Consider the following 14,338-nt stretch of genomic DNA (forward strand, 5'->3'; position numbering starts at 1 on the left):
AGCGAGTGGGGGCGTGCAAGGAAAGCCAGCCGTGAGCCCGCGACGTTGCGGCGCATTGATGGCACTCACGTGGCTCGATCATAACAGGAACGCGCCAGAACGAAGCGCGCCCTCCTGCGGCAGCGCCATCTTGCGTTGTAAGCTGCCAGATAGCTGCGCTCTTTTCGCTGTCCCGCGGCAATAATTGCGTTATCAGCCGCCCAATGGCTGCGCTCTTTTGGCCGGCGCGCGGAAATCACAGCGGCATCTTGGCGCGCGGAAATGCTGGCTGCGCACCAGCCCTCCGCGATCTCTACTCAGCCATGGACGATCCTCGTGCCTCTTCCCCGACCTCCCCGATGGCATTCGTCTCTCTCGCGCAATCGCGAAACCTTCGTCTTTCGGCCGAGCTTTGTGTCCTCGTTTTCCCCCAACCACGCGTATTCCTCCTCCCTCGTCTCAGTCGGCCCCTCATCGCACGTCCCCACCATGTCTCTCGGTGCGTCGCTATGCATGCATCCTGATGCATCCCCATTCAATTCTTTACAGGAATCACCACGCAACAGCGATCTGGCACCGTGGCGCGTCCCCTTCCTCACCGTGATCCTGCGTGGCCGTCAACGACGGCGTACTGCCTGATCGACCCTAACGACATTTCGTTGTGCGTCGCCTGCCTAACCTTAGCCAGAGATGCTCACACTGTGCAGAAGCTACGACTTCTCCGCATTCCCTCCGGGGCATATTTGGGTTTGCATCCCGTACTCCGTCCTCGTCCCACGTCCGTTACGCCCAGGCTTGGATGTTGGACGCACCGACGCTGTCATAGAGGATGTAGATTAGCCAGGTTCTTGAACTCACTTCAATGTCATACAACAAGAAGCACGCCTATAGTCCCCACGCACCGCCTGCGCCTTACCCTTTTCGCACCTCAACTACAACCACCCTGCGCGCGCCTCCCCCTCCCCTTCGTGCCCCGCCAGCAATCTATGCGATACCCCGTCCCTCATCTTCGGATCCTTCTGGTTTTTTGTTCTCCTCAGCCCCTCTTCCGTTGCGTGCCACGTCCTTTCGCGAACGAGAAAGGGCTCAGCGTGACGCGCGCGCCCGCGGCGAGTGCGGTGCAGGTGGGGGATGGTGGGGACGAGCCGCCGGCGCTGGGAATCAAAGAGGATCGCGAGGGGGAGGGGAGGAGGGGGCGAGGGAGGGCGATGTCGGCATCCGAGTACCACTGTAATTACTCAGCTATCATCGTGTACGTCCCTGTAGTAGGTAGAAAAGGCAATGGAATGCTATTTTGCGCTACAGATATGCTGCCCAAGTTGTGGAGAGGCAAGGTATGAGGAGGGGAGGGGAGACACGGCACGATTTGAGCAACACGAGGAAATAAACTTGCAGCTTGATTTCTCAGCTTACGACGACGCAGGTAGATACTACACACATCCGTTTCGCTTTCAAGGTGTTTGGGGGAGAGGGGGGACTTACCGCAATGAGCAGAATGAGCTAGCGCTCACCAGCTCATAGCGCGCTTTTGACCGGGCTTTGTGCCTTCCCGCCTTGCTCACGCATTCATACCGTTGGGGGAACATAGTATATTGCAGATTCTACCTACTACAGCTACTTCAGCCCTGTCTACGGAGGAAACCCCGTTTGAACTCATCTTGCCGCTCATTCAGCTCATGCCGAGCTTGAAGGTGAAGAACCTGGAACCCAGAGATGTAAATATGGGGTATGCCTGGCATTCAGATTGCGGCGCGTACCTCAACTTTCAAGCTTCCTGCGAAGAGAACTTGAGGCGAGAGCGCCGATTCTCATCAAACTCAGCTCCAGGCGAGCTAAGCTTGAAGCGCCCATCGCAGGGCGCGAATTCTCGCCACGGCAGTACTGTCTGGACATAGGTACACAGTAGTTTGCGGAAGAGTGCCAATACTCACATTGTTGTCGTCGGAATCCGCCCAAGAGAGCAAAAAGGTGCGCTCATGAGCAAACCAAGTCCGAGGGCGCTACTGAAAGAAGCCCTCGCATCGAAGAAAATCTCACCTTTGTTGGCGTCCCCGAAGTCGCAAGGACGCGTACCAGCGGCATCTCATCGCTCGAGAACTTTGGGAGGAGGCGATGAGCAATCCCACAACCCTGCTCAGATCTGGTGCACTCACCTTGTAAGAACGCAGATGCGCTTTTCAGCACGTAGCACGATGGTCGCGCAGTGCCCTACACACGGGCTATGAGCTTGTATCGCCCACAAGCACGAGATTAACGTCGATATTAGGGGGGCATGAGTAAACTCGCCTTGAGCGCGATGAGTTGCCTCTCAAAGCGCGCACTAAACACCCCACCTCGCATCATTGCGGCCTAATCGACACTCTGACGGTGTGAGGCATGCCATGGGACAACACTGCGTCGTGGGAAAAGCTATAAACGAAGGTGGGTGATGCATTACAACGCATCCCAAGCGTGTAACTCACGTAGACATCGAGTTCCACCAACCAGGTGGAATTTCGTGCTTCCCCCGCACTGAGGGAGCGGGGGAAGCGCATAATTGAGCCTTTGCAACCACGGGAGGCGCAGAGATACGCTAGAATTCCCTATAGGCCAGTCAATGAAGTTTGAGAAGAAAGAAGAAACCTCGACGCTCACTGAAGTCGAATTGCTTATTTCGCGCTACCATTTTCGCGCTACCAGTGCGTGGATAGCTAGATAGGTGGTAAGCTCAAGGTAAGCTAATGGCCGGGGTTGACGCGCGACAGGGAAGCCTGGAGGTCGCTTGGCAACAGGTTCAAGTCGTTCGATGCAGCTGAAGCGAGCAGGCTGATCGTCTGCGCATCCGTGAGCGGCGTTCCCGTGGTCTTGCTCAGGTGCGCTGCCGAGCTCGACACGCCGAGCGGCGTAGTCGGCACCGAGCACATCGTGCCGCCAAGGCCCTCGAGTCTGCCGAGGCCGTCCAGGAGGCTCAGGGGCGAGGCGCGGCGCGAGCTGAGGCTGACGGCGGCGGACGGCTGGTGCTGCGCGAGGAGCGGCGTGTTCGTGGCGGACACGAAACCGGCGAGCTTGCTTATCGCGGCAAGGTCGCTCGGGGACGAGGAGAGGTTCAGGTTGGCAGACGCGCGGTGGTCGGGGCGCGAGGGGCTGTTACACCTGGGGAAAGACGGCCATTCGGACGGCTTGTCACGGGCGGAGAGGGATTCGCCGCGGTGGACCAGGTCGAGGGCTGCAGAGGCCTGTTGCTGTGAAATGAGCAAGGGAAGGGAGGAGGGTAAGGGATAACGCACCTTGTTGTACGCATTATACTTGTCGTCATCCGACGTGGGCAAGTGCCGCATCGCGTCTGCGTAGTATGTAAGTAGGATGTACTTCCACGATGGCAGGCTACGCACTGTGAATCTCCTGATCCAGCTGCTCGTCGAGTATCATCCCCGCATTGTACGTGCTCGCGTAGCGGTCGCCTTGATCCTCGAAGCGGTTGCCCCTGAAGAGAATCGACGCCGGATCGGGCGGAGGAATGGGGACCCCTTATTGGAAAGCTCGCCAGCCAGAGCCAAGTTCTGGAGGTGGCCCGCAAGCCCCTCGTCCTGGCTGCTCGCCGGGGTGCGGCGGCTCGCAGGCATGCTCTTCGCGCCGACCGCGCTGCCGTAGCCGTTGCCATTCGCGCCCCCCGAGGCCGGGGGAGAGTTTGACCGTGCTGATTGCGTACGTGACGGACTTGCGCTTGTCCGCGGCGGAGCCGACGGCCTTGGGGAGCGACTCGGCGTCGATGGAGAGGCGGCCGGGGTCGCGGGCGTCACCGTTCAGCTGCGCGTTGACACGCGGCGAGGTCGTGGGCGCGGAGACGGCAACGGGCTGGGCGCCGCCGCCGCTGCCGTCGAAGGGGATCTTGAGCAGCTCATGCGCCTGCTGCTGCTCGAGGGCGCGCATCCGGTCCACGAAGATCTTGCGCTGCGTGAGCCGCTGCCGCTCGTGCACCTGGCGCTTAATCTTAACGCGCTGCGAGGAGGAGTCAGAGGGCGCTGGGGTACGAGGGCGCGCGGCACGTACAAGAGAGGTCGGACATATCAGTCCCCAGTTGCGCCGCCTGCCCCGGATGAGCGTTAGAGGTCTGATGAATGGAAGAAGTACGTACAGAGTCGGCCCAGTCGAGGAAGACGGGAGGGCTCTGCTTGCGGCGTCGACCGGGGAGTGCTCAGCAGTATGGGTAGTAGGGTTCTCCTGAGAAATATTCATGGAGTTTGTGTTGTGTATGTATAGACGCCGAGAGATGCAGAAGTACCTGGGCGGTGAACGACAGAGGCGAAAGCGAAGGCGGAGACAAAAGGGGAACAGAGCATATTGGAGGGATCGTGCTTGGGTTCCAGGCACCGGGGAGGTGTCTCAGCGGGGTGGATGCGCTAGCTAGGTCACAGTGAGTACGAATAGGGACTGTCACAGTAGGGGTTTGGTGCGAGTTTGGTGAGGGTTTGGTGAAGAGTTTGGTAAAGTTCGGTTGCGCGATCTGGGCCGGCCTGGACCTCGAGCTCAGCGTCTTCGTCCATGGAAGTTGAACTGCTCGAGGTTTGGTGGGAGCGGAGTTCGAACTCAGTGTTTGCTCTTGTGGGTGGCAACCACTCACCGGCGACATAGTGTCTCACACCCGACTTCAAGAGCGTTCAAACTTCATGTGAGAGTTGCACGACTGTATTGCTCCTCCATGCCCAAATACCAAGGCAGAAGGGCCTTTCGAAGACGATGAAATGCGAGATTCGACGGCGCGGAAAAAGCCGAATGCCGTGCTCGGCCGAGCGCATTTTGTGGCGAGTTCGGTTTCGGTGCGGTTTCGCGACCCCTCGTGGCGTGTAGTCAAACACAATTGGGCTCAAACGTTAGGTATTAGTTGGGGAAGGTAGCTAGTAGTCGATAGAGTCATCGTCGTAGAAGGACTCAATATAAATCCGGATGTCAACCCAGTCGGCTAGCACGCTCATGGGCACAGTTGCGAAGGGCTGGAATCCCACGTGCGTCACAGCGCCCAAGCGAGGGAAAAGCGAATGTAAGAAACGTCCGACCTCCTGAGCGCTGAGAAGGACACCATCTCCAACATCCAGCACTTCGAGGGGATATCCGAGAGACAAGGGAGAGCGCGAGAGTGCCTCCGCAGTCTGATGAAGAGAGGGGATGGTCCGGCAATCCACCGCTGGAAGTCTGAGGGTTGTTATGCGTGGGCAGTGTGTGACGATGTAGAGCAGAGCGTCGAGCGTGCATGGGACCTGCACGCCCAGCTGCCCCCAAGTATCGACGACCGCCAGTTGATCCATATGCGGCCATGCCCAGGCAGCTGCTTCCCAGTCCGCGTCACTCAGGCGAGCGGACAGCGGGGCGTGGAGCGCAAGGCAGGTCATGTGTCCCAGACAGAAAAGCGTGCGGAGAGTTGGAGGCATCAGAGACCACGCCATGCCATTGTCAAACACTTCTACCATGATGTGAAGATGTTGAACCATAGGGCAGCGTTGGCCAATGATGACGAGGAGCTGGTCCATGACTGTACCAGATGACGCTAGCGGCGCATCGATGCATAGGGCATCGATACACCAAGAGGGTCGCAGAGATAGGAGCGAGCAGACTGCTTCAAGTCTAAGGCCATCCACATGAATGACGCTCATGTGGGTCCAACAGACGATCCTCGGTCTCACGACGATGAGCCAGCCAACCTTGATGTTCGCGACGTGGCGGAAGGCCAAGACCATGACAGCAAGACCAGGGCAGTCGGTGAAGGCAGCTCCAATTTCGTGAGACGGGGCATAGATTGAGACCTCTCTGAGGGCAGGGAAGAGGGATGCTGAGCGATGGGGCATGGCAGCGAGACCTGCACAGAAACGGATGTCGAAGCTGGAGCCAACGGTTGCCATCGCGCTGAAGTCGATGACTTGCACGAAGCGCAGTAGGCGAATGGGTCCGCGAGCATGAGGATCATCAGGATCAAGAAGTAGGGCCTGGAATGACCTGTCAGCGAGTCATGCTGCGTGGATGCTGCTCGTAGCTCACAGGGTATAGCACTCCTTCTACATCAGCCGTGCACTCAACGAGCGCATTACGGGTCAGAAGACGACAGACTGGCCAAAAACTTCGCAGCGTCCTCCATATGGCAGGGGTTGCGACGGCATCCCATGAGCGCGATACACGAGCAACGACGCAAAGTTGGCCACGGGCCAAGGATTGGCAAACCTGGGCTTGAATCTCGGGCACCTGTAGGGCGGTGATGGCAGACATTGATGGTACGGAGGTGGAAGAATGAGGGAGAAGACAGGAAGTGGAAGGGAGCGTATTTTCTCTTGATGTAGGGTGCTTCCTTTGTTCTCTGCGTTCTTTGAGCAAGTATGTGGCGTCAAAGAAGCGATCACTCCCAACCAGGATTCGAACCAGTATCCCGGGTATTGCCGGAACATTGCTGTACTTGCTGCGATAGCGGTGTGCACAAACTTTGTGGCTGGTGGAGATCGCTTTGAGGTGAGGGCAGAGTACGTGGTACGCCTCTCAATATCCCGGGAGGCGGATGAATACCTAGATTGCTCCTTCCAAGCATCGTCTGTACATGAACGAGAAGTACCACTACGTCATGATCGACGCACGTGGCCTGGATCATTGCGCGTTTCCACGTTGACACTGCCCCGCTTGTCCGTCCTTGTCCTTCCTCTTCATCCTCCGAACATTCCTGCCATGCCGGTATCAACTGCCCAGTGCCATGGATCAGGCGTGCAGCTGGATCGCACGCGCATTCCACGCTGGGTATGGACCGGGTCAACGATCTTGCCCGCCCTCGGCCAACCTGGGCGGGAGGCGGAATTGCTCACCCTACTAACGTATGTCATGTTGCGCCGACGTCCTTGCTAGCTACTCAACACTAATCCTCGCGCACAGCTTCCCCTATCTCCCCTCCTCTCGGTAACGCCATGCGTACACACCCGACACCGCCATTATCAATCTAAACTTCGATCGTAGCAGGCAGATCGGCCTCGTCCCTCTCTCGCCACTGCGCCTCCCTTCCTCCCTCAATCCCCACCATCGCTACATGCGGCTGTACCCGTCATTGGGTACGACTTGCGCACTTCACGCGCATCGTTGGTCAATGGTGGACACCATGCCTTCATGCGAACCTGCTCGTAGTCGCTGCCAAGGTGAATTCCAACATTGTATTTTTGGGTTAGCGGAGGCCCATCCCCAATGCAGAGCCATCGCGTCAGGCCGCGTCTCCCAGTCCATTCTCTGCCAACTCTGACGGAGCGCACCTGCGATCACCCCCGCCCTCCACCGTGTCTGTCGTGCATTCGTCAAACGAGTTGATCAGTTCGTGTGGGGTTGCGTGCATTGTGTGCAGTGCCTGGGGTAGGTGGTCCTGCTTCCGTATGCCTCTCTCACTGACCGCTCTTGCCCAGATAGACCCGGCAGCCCAGGGACATTGCCCAACGATAGCTTCGTGCAGTCGCGGGGGGCGCCACGTGTCCTTTTCAGCCCGAGCACCGGCCTACGTCTGCGGAGGAGGATGGTGGATACCTCGCTCTGCAAACGCAAGAGGCAGCGTATGGGTGGCCGCATACGGCGTGAACACGATGCGGTTTCTGCCGGACTGATGTGCGTGGCTATCATAGTCGTCAGCGATCTCGTCCTGACTGACCGCCTCTCAGCTGTTTCGAGACGAATATTGTGTGCTCCACCGGTGGGCTCCTGTTCTGTCTCGCCAGGGATTGATGTCCTAGGCGCTCGAGGGCTGCTTCTTACATAACGTTGTCCAGCTTCCATCGCATTATAATATCACGACGGCATGAGCCTATCATGACCGGAATATGTGGACTTGCAACTCCTTCCGGCCGGGAAAGCTATCCCCGACCTCCTGCATCTCAAAGCCCAGTTGGCCACACCGTCGTGCTTGCAAACCTCAAGAACACGAACTTTCGGGCCCTTAGATGAGTATGGTGCTTGCTGCGTCTCGTGTCCCACTGCTTCAGTATCCCTCGCACAGTTGACAACGATGCTCTAGCGCAGTCAGTCAATATTGATGCGCGTCCTCTTGACGACCACCAGATCTCTTCACAGAGTTGGATCGCATTGCCTTGTCAGGATCCCCGCCATTGCTTTATAGCTTCCCGCTATCGGCCATATTGAACCGGGGTTGCGAGCACACGAGACGGGATTCGCATGTTGCAAATGTGCACTTTATGGGGTGTACACGCCTTAACCGTTTAATCTACATATAATTCGTGCTGTAGTCGACCCTTGAGATCGAGCCTTGAGCTTGTTACAACCTATCAATCATGCCTACGTCGCTCTTAGCCAAGGTAGGAGCTTCTTCCAGAGCAGTCGTCTCATCGGCCTCTGAAACAAAACACAACGCAGCCCCAAGCCGGGGAGCTCCCAACGCTCTGACGCAGAGGAGGTGGGTTTCATCTACCATCCTGGACATCTGATCACCGCTAATCTACGCCTGCTCATGGATGGCTCTATCGGGCAATGCCGTTGCCACGTTGTTCTTTGTCTTTCATCAACAACCTCCACCCAGTCCGGCCTTCAGTTCGCGGCAGCTGTTCAATTACCCCCCGGGAATGTCTCAAGCCAATGGTCCAGCGGTTAGTGCAGGAGTGCTTTCACAGATATATGGCCTTTGATCCAAACTGGCTTTCCAGATCATCATCCAGACGCATGCCGACCTCCAGCGACATATACAATGGCGACAAAAGGCTCAAGAATTAGATAGACTTCGCAGCCAGGCCCTAGAGAAGAACAATGACCTGGCTATCAAGCTCTTGAATATACAGGCGGAAATCGCAGCCAACGCTACGCTTATTACGGGTCTGCAGCAGGCTATGTCTTCCGAGGTTTGTCGTCTTCACTTTATGTATCTCGTACTGATGGAAGAACCAAGCAGAGAACACGGTCCGAGGCTGGACTTGGAGATGTTGCAGCTAACGTGGCTTCGCTCCTCACGGTAAGCGCCTGGCCAATTATATGCCGCAGCATTTTTCATCGCCCTCGCAGAAATTTGACAAACAGCTGTCCCGCATCAAGGAGCAGGATCCAACAGAGTTGACGCTCGGCCGTCTACAAAGCAACAACAAGGTCAACTTCGCATCTCGAAAGCCAATTCCCAACGCATCGCTGACGCCCTTTTCGCTGAACTAGATGCTTCAAGGTCAACTCAAGCTGATTGAGGACTGGTGGGTCCTTCAGATTGAGAATTGGCGCTATGAGGAGGTCAGAAGTTTCATTCCTTGTACGGTATTGAAAACTGAACCGCGCAGGGCGAAGGAACATCGGTATAGGGTCACCGCCGTCATCAGGCTCACGGACTAATCATTGTTGCCTAGGTCGAGGAGGAAGAGGAGTTGGAAAACATCAAGGTAACGTATTTGCGTAAAGTGTGAGTCGCAACTCATGCTTCTGAACTAGGAGTCCATCAACGTCGCTCGGGTACGTGCTTGTCGGGTTGAACCCCCGTCTGTAGCTGACTAAGCGTCAGTCGCGCCTGGAGGCCCAAAAACAGTCAGAGCTTCACAGCGCAGATGAAAGACAGCGGGAGCGACATTCTCTCCTTGCTCTAATACGTGACCTATCCATGAGGCGCGATGAACGGCAGCGTGCTGTCCGGGAAAACCAGGTGGGTGCGCTGCAACTTCTAAGCTAGACCTGACGAACATGCGACATGTACGTAGGACGCCGTAGCCAACGCAGAAGCGCGCTTGAAGACCGAGACCCAACAACAGATGGGGCTTCAGACATCGATCACAGATTTGACCCGTGAACTGAGCGTCCTGGGCCACGCGTCCCAGGTACGTGCAAAGTTAGAAGGGGGTGGGCTCGCTTCTTATGTGTCCCGTCAGGATGCCAAGGACCAAACCATGAATCTCAATCGCCGGCTTACGGAGGGGACGGATTTGCGTCAGGCCCTTCAGGCGGACAATGACCGGAAACACAGAGAGATAGACAGCGCTGTACGGAGCCTTCAGGTAAGCTCTCTCCTCAGTGTTGCTACCACCACCTGACATAGCTTACCCTCCGCAGGCAGACCTCAACAGAATAGCTAACGAGCGGCGCAACACGTTGGAGCCACTCATGCAGCGGAATGAGGCGTTGAGGAACGAAGTGGACGCCGTACAGCAAGAGGTGGACACCATGATCTCCAGAATCGTGGAACGACGGGTAACGGTATATGTCATGAACACCTACGGCTGGCTAAGCCTACAACGGCAGACCTCAATCGCAGACTTGGAGCGCATACAATTGCAAGATCGTCAATACGAGCAACGGCCGCAGGCTCAGGATGATGATGACGGATGGGAGGAGGACTTGTACCTGGGTGACGATGATGAGCAGGTCAACGTAGGGACGGGCGGTGGGTGGAATGGGAAAGGGAGTGTCCGGAATGAAGTGCGTATTACTCTGGATCGGTGGTATCGCCGAGGTATAGCATCACTAACAAACATTCATTAGCAAACCTTTGCCCGCAGCGTCACCGGCACGCCGTCGCCGCCAGAGCGACACCGCTCTAAGGGAAAGGAGCTTGCGCACGGTCACTCTCCGAAGGGAGGCTTCGAGCCGGTAAGCGTCTTCTTTCCTTTGAAGGCAAGCAATCTAATTTGAGTCCGCGTAGAATGCAGGGCCGCCTGCTACGTCCTCCGCACGTCGGGGGATGAGTTCCTCATACAACTCGGATGAAGACATGCTCATCGATGAGGTAAGCATACCGTTCGGCATGTCGAGATGGTACTGACGAAGAAGCAGGTTCCCTTACCGACGCCTCCAACACGCACGTCCGGGTCTCGGAGCCGCGAGGGAGCCGCGTCAAGTCGACCTACCGTTCAATCTCGCGGTAACGACAGTCGTGCTGGTCTCTCTCTGACCTCAGCGAGCAGGAGGTCAGAGGAGCGCCGGCCCATCTCTTTGACAAGCCCCCAGTCAATACGAGGGGCGAAGGTTGGAGACCAGCTGGCTCAGCTAGCATCATTCAGACTCGGTACTCCTATCGTGAGTTGCAATCTTACCTTTGCTCGCACAAAATGGCGATGGTAACCGCTCTGAAGGGATCTTCTTCACGAGGCGGCACCTCGGAACCCTCAAGCAAGCATTCGAGGTCGACAGGGAAGGTTCGCTCGTCAACGACTCCACGCGCCAGCCCGTACTCCCGCGCATCTGTATGTACGTCTTTGCTGGATGTCCAACAGCGGCTGATCTCATCTACAGCGCCCGACCAAGTATGACGCCGATGATAGCGATGGCAGCTCCGAGAGCGGAGACGAGGATGGTGACCTAGAGGACAACGGAATCAGGGGCGAGAGCAGGCGGGATGCCGGCGGGGACGAGAGCGACAGTGACAGCGACAGTGACAGCGACAGTGACAGCGACAGCGACAGCGAGGAAGGCTCGCCGCCGAAGAGAGTCAAGCGAGAGGAGGAGGATCTCGCAGAAACGGACGATGAATCTGACGAGAGGCCGTCGAAGATCGCCCAAAAGTATATGGCGCAGAAGCGCTTGCCTGGCAGCAAGTATTCGCCACAACAGATGAAGTCCAACTTCAATGTATAGTAAATTACTGTTTTGGTCGAGAAGTCATGTTAAATCTTCCTTGGCAGCGCCTTGTCTTGAACACCATCAAGAAGGGTCTTGGCGTCCAGCTCCTGTACCAGGTCGTGTCCGTGGAGCCTGTCAGCGAGGAGGACCTCCGAAAGTTTGAGGCGGGCGAATCAAAGCCAAAGGTCACCTCCTTCAAGCTCGATACACGCGGGGAGACAGCAAAGGAGCTATTGCGTCTGGCCTGGAACGCGGTGAGTGCCTTCTGCTTTCTGGCTGCAGAAACATGCTAGATGTGCGCATTTTTAGACGCTAGAGAAACTCGTGCGGAAGGTCATCTGGCGGAAGGTCAAACCGAAGTTGCGCACCGGGAAGTATGGGGCGGTCACCAAGGCTAAAGTCAAGAAAGGCGTGCACGAACGGTTCAGTCGTATGTTCAGGGCTATTGCACGCACAGTCGTCCTGGACGGGCAGACATGGGAAGAGTTTGTGGAAGGCTTTGCAAAGGCGCACCATGACTATAATGAACGCTCCCGGCATCTCATGATGCGGCATACGGTGGGTGAAGCTCTACGAGTTGTCGGCGGAGCTGACCTATCCTAGAAACTCGATTTGCGCATTCGATACGCAACGATCATGCGCCTGTCCTCTCAACAAGTTCAGTATAAACCGGGCGAGCAGTTCTGGTCCTACGTTATCGAGGTCATCAAGGAGCTCGGCTACGACGGCATGTCTGACGAGGAGAGCGACACAGAGGAGATGACCCGTCCAAACAACTTCAAGGTGAATGTTCGGTACAGGAAGGTGCTGAAGCTCAGGTGGCGACACCCGTCGATCGAAGCGCTCTTCGCGAAGGTGGACGAGACGCCAAAGTTGGCCAAGGCGTTCTTCCACACTTCCGCGTCGTCGCCCTCTAACCGGCTCAGGAGGGTGCGGGTTGACAAGGAGAGCGTTCGAGACCCACCAAAAAACATACCTAGGTCTCTTTACAACCCTGAGTACCTCGACTCTCTTGGGGCTCCGGGTGAGTACTTGCTGGATATTAGCGACAGGGCGTTCGAGCTGTACAACCTGGATGCCGTGGACGAAGTTCTTTGATAGATAAATCCGTACACAATATGAGTTTGACATGTACATTAGAGATAAATGGCCATCAGCTGTGTTGTTGCTGATTGTGTATGGAAATTGAGGAAACACCCATGCCTGCGACGCAAGCCACACGCACAACCGGCCCGAGGATCCATACATCCGGCCCGAGGGCCGACATCACTACATCACACGCCTCGCCTCGTGTTGCGCGCTTGACAAAAACGATCGCAAAGTCTGCGCTGCTCGATCTCTTCCTCGAATTTCTCACACTCTTCCTCTGATTTCTCAAACGTGATCCTGCATAGAGTCGTTCTACCAGCTGATGGGTCCACCATAGTATGCAGAACCATCGGCGCACCTACTAGACCATCGGAGGACTCATCCGGACGCGGCTCGCAGTATTCGGGAGGTCAAGAGGGAGAATGCCCGATGAACAGTCTGTGAGAAGCCCGCCTATCCTGGGGACCGGCTTCGATTGGGCGAGCCGCCTGCCCCATGGAAAGAGCTGATCCCCTCAAGTGCGTGCCATGCGCTACAAATCCACACATCAGGGAGCTGACGGCGTTCAAAGCATGCATCAAGGTGGCTTGACACACTACGCAGGTTCAGCGTCCATCCAATGCGTATACACGGTAGCTCACCAATGCTCAGGGGCTCGACATGCATTACGGGAACGCGGAGGCTACCGCAAACAAGAGGCGCAGCAGTCCACGAAAAGGTACGCCAATGGTTCGTCTCAGCACTCTAGTACCCCTCACTTCTTGCTAGTCAACCCCCACCCGAACCTATGTGCATGCCCCTCAACGGACGCTCCTGGTTGAACAAGGACCAGAACCGCACCACCTTCTGATCGTTGAGGCGCAGTGGCCCCGGAGATGAAACCTCTGCGGTACGTCCGTCTCGCTGAACTCCTCGTCTGGGAGGGGGTGAAGGATAACGGGAGCATGTGTCAGAAGGGGAAGGGGAATAAGGAGAACGAATAGGAGGCAGACGAGCAGCGCGGATGACATACCGATGTACCGGCCCTACCGCGCACGGCTCCCATGTCCATCCCCTCCCCTCACCCACAATATTTCCCGCTCCCTCAACGCTGATCGTATGCGACAGCACGGACTACGAAAGCGCCGCAAAAGCCAAGGTCACTAGCGCCGCGCATTCATGTCGGCTGCAAGGACAATGGCGCGTGGCAAAGTTCCTCTGTTGCTGCCACCAACACCGCACCACATGGTCAGACCTCCTGGCGTATCTCAAGGCCCGCTGACGTATGACCTCTGGTAGCGTTGTATCTTGGAGATGCCAAGGTCCGCCTCGAGCGACACTTGATTTTGTTCCCGTGAGTCTTGTTGGTCTATGCGCCTCTCTCAACTAGCTCATCTTTCGACAGGCCTTCGTCCAACTCCTTGGCAAGCGTTAGTGGTACCCACGTTTCCGTAGGCCACGTCCCTCCACTCTTACTCCTCAGGGAACTGAAATCTTACGGAGCTGCGGCTTTAAGGAGACCCCTTGTATATTCTCTGTATGTATCCTGAGTTACTACATTGAAAGCGGCCTCCTTCGTATACCCTCAGGATGCTCAGCCCCTGGCAGCGACGCAAGTCCTTGCCTATCCGCTGGCTCGCTATGTGTAACAGAAGAGCGCAAATCCTCTGCCGTCTGCATGCTTGATCTGGCAATCAGTATTTTGTGAGGTCGAGCCACAACGTCGACCGCCATAGTCTTGGAACAGTCGTCGGTCCTCGTTGTTGAG

At 56.6% G+C, this 14,338-nt stretch overlaps 4 protein-coding genes across 4 annotated transcripts; 3 read left to right on the plus strand and 1 right to left on the minus strand.

Annotated features, from left to right (window-relative positions):
- Positions 1-468: 468 nt before the first annotated feature.
- On the plus strand, positions 469-819 carry SCHCODRAFT_01171201 (uncharacterized protein; the record flags this gene model as incomplete). The annotated part of the gene is made up of 3 exons (XM_003031923.2): positions 469-478; positions 529-640; positions 687-819. The coding sequence occupies 3 exons, from the start codon at positions 469-471 to the stop codon at positions 817-819; spliced, it is 255 nt and encodes an 84-aa protein (XP_003031969.1).
- A 1,877-nt stretch (positions 820-2,696) lies between these two features.
- On the minus strand, positions 2,697-6,213 carry SCHCODRAFT_01032366 (uncharacterized protein; the record flags this gene model as incomplete). Its single annotated transcript, XM_003032375.1, has 10 exons — positions 2,697-3,200; positions 3,246-3,301; positions 3,351-3,442; positions 3,668-3,957; positions 4,009-4,069; positions 4,094-4,179; positions 4,241-4,362; positions 4,580-4,604; positions 5,013-5,936; positions 6,169-6,213. The coding sequence occupies 10 exons, from the start codon at positions 6,211-6,213 to the stop codon at positions 2,697-2,699; spliced, it is 2,205 nt and encodes a 734-aa protein (XP_003032421.1).
- Positions 6,214-6,660: 447 nt separating this feature from the next.
- On the plus strand, positions 6,661-7,689 carry SCHCODRAFT_01171203 (uncharacterized protein; the record flags this gene model as incomplete). Its single annotated transcript, XM_003031924.2, has 7 exons — positions 6,661-6,803; positions 6,862-6,885; positions 6,946-7,034; positions 7,108-7,133; positions 7,185-7,326; positions 7,377-7,572; positions 7,626-7,689. 7 exons carry the CDS (start codon positions 6,661-6,663, stop codon positions 7,687-7,689), a joined length of 684 nt encoding a protein of 227 aa, XP_003031970.1.
- Positions 7,690-8,432: 743 nt separating this feature from the next.
- On the plus strand, positions 8,433-12,600 carry SCHCODRAFT_02667481 (uncharacterized protein; the record flags this gene model as incomplete). The annotated part of the gene is made up of 19 exons (XM_050346581.1): positions 8,433-8,564; positions 8,622-8,813; positions 8,864-8,923; positions 8,974-9,054; positions 9,118-9,189; positions 9,237-9,251; positions 9,303-9,335; positions 9,455-9,592; positions 9,648-9,764; positions 9,816-9,941; positions 9,997-10,362; positions 10,426-10,533; positions 10,586-10,669; positions 10,717-10,959; positions 11,016-11,126; positions 11,176-11,511; positions 11,565-11,756; positions 11,812-12,060; positions 12,106-12,600. The coding sequence occupies 19 exons, from the start codon at positions 8,433-8,435 to the stop codon at positions 12,598-12,600; spliced, it is 3,150 nt and encodes a 1,049-aa protein (XP_050199858.1).
- Between the last annotated feature and the right edge of the window lie 1,738 nt (positions 12,601-14,338).

Source organism: Schizophyllum commune, assembly GCF_000143185.2.
Source record: "Schizophyllum commune H4-8 unplaced genomic scaffold SCHCOscaffold_6, whole genome shotgun sequence".
NCBI classification, from domain to species: domain Eukaryota; kingdom Fungi; phylum Basidiomycota; class Agaricomycetes; order Agaricales; family Schizophyllaceae; genus Schizophyllum; species Schizophyllum commune.